The 6014-nt window shown below is 44.1% G+C and overlaps 1 protein-coding gene across 1 annotated transcript in view; it reads left to right on the forward strand.

Annotated features, from left to right (window-relative positions):
* EXOC7 (exocyst complex component 7) overlaps positions 1-6014 on the forward strand; it is a 45177-nt gene that overhangs the window by 25711 nt on the left and 13452 nt on the right. The window contains exons 5-7 of the mRNA XM_008582463.1: positions 864-1048; positions 1243-1348; positions 3841-4063. Coding sequence (XP_008580685.1) covers positions 864-1048; positions 1243-1348; positions 3841-4063 — 514 coding nt within the window. The remainder of the gene's footprint in view (positions 1-863; positions 1049-1242; positions 1349-3840; positions 4064-6014) is intronic.

The raw sequence follows: 6014 nt of genomic DNA on the forward strand, positions 1-6014 counted from the left end.
CCCACCCCCTCCGCCCCCCAGGAAGGTTGGCATTTTGAGATTACTGAGGGCAGAGAAGACTCAGACTTCACCCCAGAGGACTTTAGGGGTAGATCGAGTTCTGAAATCAGACAGAGATTTGGGATCTAATCCTTGCCCTGCTGCTTACTCGTATGGCTCCTGTATGTTGTATGGCTCCTGATAGGTAACTGAGTTTTAGTTTCATCTGCTAAAACAGAGACAATGCCAACGTTCCAATGTGTCTGTGAAGGTCATAGGAGCTAATGCGTTTGAATTCATCTTGCATAGTGCCTGGTTTACAACAGGTGCTCAATAATGTCCTTCTTTATTCCTAGGGGAGACTATAAAAGCACAAATTGAGTAAATACAAACTTAGATTTGTATTTAGTCACACAATAATAAAGTCTTAGTCCTTATTTAATGTGACTCACCCTTAGAGAGAAAGGGTTTTAAAGGTATCAGCAATGCATTTGAGGCTACTTTGTATGAAACTACTTCCTGTTCAGTTTAGGAAAGCTTTGGAGAGAAGAGAAATTGAGTTTTGGCTTCAGAGGGTGGAAGGGAAGCCATCCTGGGGTGATTATCTTAGGAGGAATTAATCCAAAGCTTGGCTTGCCTTCAAATCAGATGTCAACCAACTTAACCTGGACCACATACTGTGTGCCGGGCACATCATAGGTGCTAGGGATACAGTGGTGACCAGGTACACCTGTCCCTTCCCACATGGAGCTTATAGTCTAGAAAACCAGAGAAAAGGCAAAAAAAAAAAAACCAAAAACAAAATACCTAAAGACCTGGTGGGTGGGTAGAAGCAGTGCTGTAACAACCCTGAGGCCCGAGAGCAAGAGGCTTGCCTCCCTCAGGTGTCCATCCTGTCATCCTTTGAGAGCCGCCTTATGAAGCTGGAGAACTCCATCATCCCTGTGCACAAACAGACGGAGAATCTGCAGCGGCTGCAGGAGAATGTCGAGAAGACGCTGTCCTGCCTGGACCATGTCATCAGCTACTACCATGTGGCCAGTGACACTGAGAAAATCATCAGGGAGGGGTGAGCTAGGTCCAGAGGGTCACATTCCTAATGCCTCCTGGACCAGCAGTGCTAGACCTTAGAAGGGAGGGTAGAATATATTTGGGCCTAGAGTGCCCTGTGTAATGTTCTTCTTCCCCTTTCACATACCATGTCCTCAGTCCCTCCTCTTCATCCCCATTCCCCAGGCTGACCCTTTTTTTTTTCTTTCCCAGCCCCACAGGTAGGCTGGAAGAGTACCTGGGAAGCATGGCCAAGATTCAGAAGGCTGTGGAGTATTTCCAGGACAATAGCCCAGACAGTCCAGAGCTCAACAAAGTGGTAAGGGACTGGCAGAGGAATGTGAGAGGTTTGAGGACATCAGTCCTTGTCCTGGTCTCATGAGGGACACTGGACCAGCTTAAAGAAATATACAGTAGAATAAATGAAAGGATAAAATATAATACACATACTACAGACATTAAGACTTCTGCCTCAGGAATTACAAGTATACATTTTTATTATATTTTTATGATTATAAAATTATAAATTACATGTATGTTTAACATTTGATTTTTATGAATGCATGTGTGGTTTCTTGATTGTGGTAAAAAATATATAATATAAAATCTACCATTTTAACCCTTTTTAGGGGAACAGTTCAGTGGCATTAAGTGCATATACATTTTTGTGCAACCATCACCACCATCTGTCTCTAGAACTATTTTCATCCCCAAACTGAAACTCTGTTGAGATGCTCACTTCCCCGGCTCCTGGTAACCACCATTCTACTTTCTGTCTCTATAAGTTCAACTACTCCAGGAGCCTGCATCTGTGTGATTTTTTTGTATTATGTCTTCATGTTTAAGTTTTGGGGTCCTGAGATCATCAGAGTAAGATGGGGAAGGCTGGGAAGTGAGGCTCACGTGATGCGTTGAGGGAAGGAGAGGATGCAGACAGGTGGAAAGGTGGGAGCAGAGGCCCAGACGTGAGACAGAGAGGAGTATAAGGGGAGGAGCCTGGTACACATTCCGGGTAGCCCTACAGTTCTAGCCCAAAGGTGTGTGTCTTACCCAGAAGAGGGAGTAGGCTGGGGAACAAAGATAGGAAACTCGTTTTTCTCTGAACCAGTAAGGTTTTGCTTATAGCATTTTCCAACTTTTCTCCCGTTATGGTCTATGTCAGAAATGAGGGTATTTGTCAGCATGCAGTATCATGCTCTCCCAACTGAGCTAACCCAACCCACCCCCCAGATTTTTTTTTTTTTTTTTTTTTTGGTGGCTGGCCAGTACAGTTATCAAACCCTGGACCTTGTTCTTGTCAGCATTTTTTTTTTAATAAATTGAGCTTTATTTATATATATATATGTACATGTACATATATATTTTAAGTATATATGTATGTGTGTGTGTGTGTGTATATTTAATTTACTTATTTTTTGCTGGCTGGTACAGGGATGGAACCCTGGACCCTGGTGTTATCAACATCAAGAAATGAGGGTATTTGTGTGGCATACTGGGATAAACTGGTAACCATCTAGTGCTCTCTGGCTGCCCAAGGTCCCACCTGGTTGCCTTGAGAATGATGGGATCAATACCTTGGCACACCAGTAACCCAGTAGGGATACACCAGTTTATTTTATTTATTTATTTATTTAATTTTTTTAAAAGATGACCGGTAAGGGGATCTTAACCCTTGACTTGGTGTTGTCAGCACCATGCTCACCCAGTGAGCTAACCGGCCATCCCTACATGGGATCCGAACCCATGGCCTTGGTGTTATCAGCACCACACTCTCCCGAGTGAGCCACGGGCCGGCTCCAGGATACACCAGTTTAATCAGTATAATGCTGTCCCTGGGTGGGAAGCCTGTGTTCAGAGACTGGCATGTTAGGGGCTAGAGAAGTTTGAATTTAAGGGTCACTACCAAGTTTTGATCACAGAGTACAGAGCTCTGTACTAGGCCTTGGGAGTGGGATGGAGAAGAATACAAAAGATATAAACTATGGGTTTGCCCTAGGGGACTGATTTCATCTAAGCAGAAACACTCCTTTCTCTCTCTTTTTTAAACATTTTTATTGAGGAGAAATGATTCATATACCATGAAATTTATGCATTTAAATTATAAAATTCATGAAGTTTTGCAGCCATCACCAAAATCAATTTTAGAACATTTTTATCATCTGAAAAAGAAACGTGTACCCCTTGGCAATCACTTTCCTTCCCTCCTCTCCCCCATTCACCCAGCCTCTGGTAATCACTCATCTATTTTCTGTTTTTGTGGATTTGCCTATTCTGGATTTCTCATATAAATGGTATTATACAATATGTGGCCTTTAATGTTTTCAAGTTTCATTCATCTTGTAGAAATTCAGAACTTCATTCCTTTTTTTTTAAAAAGATGACCGGTAAGGGGATCTTAACCCTCAACTTGGTGTTGTCAGCACCACGCTCAGCTAGTGAGCTAACTGGCCATCCCTATATGGGATCCGAACCCATGGCCTTGGTGTTATCAGCACCGCACTCTCCCGAGTGAGCCACAGGCTGGCCCAGAACTTCATTCCTTTTGATTGCCCTTAATATTCCTTAATATTCCATTATATGTATGTGCCACATTGTGTTTATCCATTTATCCCTTGATGGACACTTGGGTTATTTCCACTTTTTTGTGTTTTGGTTTCTTTTGGCGGTTGGCTGGTACAGGGATCCGAATCCCTGACCTGATGTTACCAACACTGCGCTCTAGTCTGGAAGGCAGAGCTGGGGCCAGGGGAAGGCCAGGGCTAGGAGAATGCTGATGCGACAGTGACATGCTTCCTCTCATTGTCCCTGCAGAAGCTGCTGTTTGAGCGGGGAAAGGAGTCGCTGGAGTCCGAGTTCCGTAGCCTGATGACCCGGCACAGTAAGGTCGTCTCCCCTGTGCTCATCCTGGACCTGATCAGTGGTGATGACGAGCTGGAGGTCCAAGAGGACGTGGCCCTGGAGCACCTGCCCGAGAGCGTGCTCCAGGACGTGATCCGCATCTCCCGCTGGCTAGTGGAATATGGCCGCAACCAAGGTGAGGGGGCTCGGCGTGGCCCTGCGGCAGGCCAGAGGCAGTGGGAGTTTATTCTCCTTTATTCTTTAATCCATCTGGATTGTTTTCTTAGTAAAAGGAAGTTTAACAGGAAACAATATGAGCCACAAATCCTACAGCTTATATATCAAATTGTGAATCTAGCCTGATCCAAGCTTTGCTTTATGTACCTTGCTTTCTTTGCTTTTCTTGATTAGTTGTAAAGTTCTCAAATAGTACAGAAAGCCATAGGTACAAAGTAAAAGTTCAGTTTCCTGCTTCCCTGATGTGTAAATCATAACCCAAAGATGAGCACTGTTAAGGTTTATTTATACCCTTCCAAAAAAGTCTTTATGCAGGTGTGTGTGTGTGAACGCGTGCAAGAGAGAATAAATTTGTGTATATCCTCTTCTCACTTTACAGGAGGGAGCACACTAAACACTGTCCTACAATGATCTTTTGGTGTTTTTTTTTTTTTTTGTCCTTTTTGAGACCGGCCTCACCGCAGTCAGCCAGTGAGCGCTGTGAGCACACCAGTCATCCCTATATAGGATCCGAACCCGCAGCGGGAGCGCTGATGCGCTCCCAGCGCTGCACTCTCTCGAGTGCGCCACGGGCTCAGCCCCATTGGTGTTTTTTTAAACTTTATGATATGCCTTGAGGTTGTTCCATAATGGTACTTATAGATTTGTTTCATTCTTTTTAACAGCTGCATAATACAAGAGGTCTTCAAAAAGTTCATGGAAAAAATTTGTATTATCTTTTAATTCCATTTTTCCATGAACTTTTTGAAGTATCTTTGTTTTCCATGGTATGGTGGTACCATTGTTTCTTTGGCCAGTCCTAGGATTTAACAAAAAAAAATTCTTGAGTTAAACAAGTATTTTAGAAAATAAAAACTCCAGTGGATATTCAGTTTTACACTTTTTAGCTCTCCACACTGTTCTGTTAGTACGTGCACGTAGCAAGCAGTCAGTGCACACACGCCTTCCTCCAAGGACTTGGGGGCAGGTGTCATGGCCACGATGTATTTGACCACAAGTCTGTGGCTCATGAGCTCCACTGGGGGGAGCCTAGGGCTCGGCAAAAGATTTTCAGGGGCTCCCTTAAGATCAAGAGGGAGGCCACGTGGAGGACATCCTCCAGACCCCTCAGCAGCCTTCAGCCAGAGCCTGTCTGCTTTGGTCCATTTCTTACATTGAGGTTCCTTGTAAGATATTTGCTGGGAACTGCTGAAAGATACCACGCTTTCCATCTTTTTCCTCACTTGTGTACATTTTGGGATTTTCCAGTTTTCTGGTATTAATAAATGCTGCTGCAGTGAACACACTTGTGTGGATTGCTTTTTTTTTTTTTTTAATTTTGGAAGTTCTTTGGAGTATATTATTTGTATTTTATTTATTTATTTTTGGTGGCTGGCCGATATGGGGATCCGAACCCTTGACTTTGGTGTTACCAGCACCACACTCTACCAGGTGAGGTAACTGGCCAGCCACCTGAAGTATGTTCTTAAAGGTGCAATTATCAGATACATTAGTCCCCCCTTATCCACAGAGGGTATGTCCCACGACCCCCAGCAGATGCCTGAAATTGTGTATAGTACCAAACTCCATATACTATGTTTTTTCTTATACGTGCACACCTGTGATAAAGTTTAATTTATAGATTAGGTTGGGTAAGAGATTAACAACAATAACTAATAATAAAAAAGGACAATTCTTTTTTTTTTTTCTTTTTGTCTTTTTTACTGACCGGTAATGGGATCGCAACCCTCGGTGTCGCGCCCGTACCAGGGACCAGCAACGGGATCGCAACCCTTGGTGTTGCGCCCGCACCATGCTCAGCCAGTGAGCAGGAACTGGTCTCCACATGGGATCCGAACCCACGGTGGGAGCGCCGCCGCGCTTCCCAAGCGGCGCACTTGTAGCAGTGCGCCACCGGGCCGGCCCTATTT

This window comes from Galeopterus variegatus, unplaced genomic scaffold (assembly GCF_000696425.1).
Source record: "Galeopterus variegatus unplaced genomic scaffold, G_variegatus-3.0.2 Scaffold2618, whole genome shotgun sequence".
In the NCBI taxonomy this organism is placed as follows: domain Eukaryota; kingdom Metazoa; phylum Chordata; class Mammalia; order Dermoptera; family Cynocephalidae; genus Galeopterus; species Galeopterus variegatus.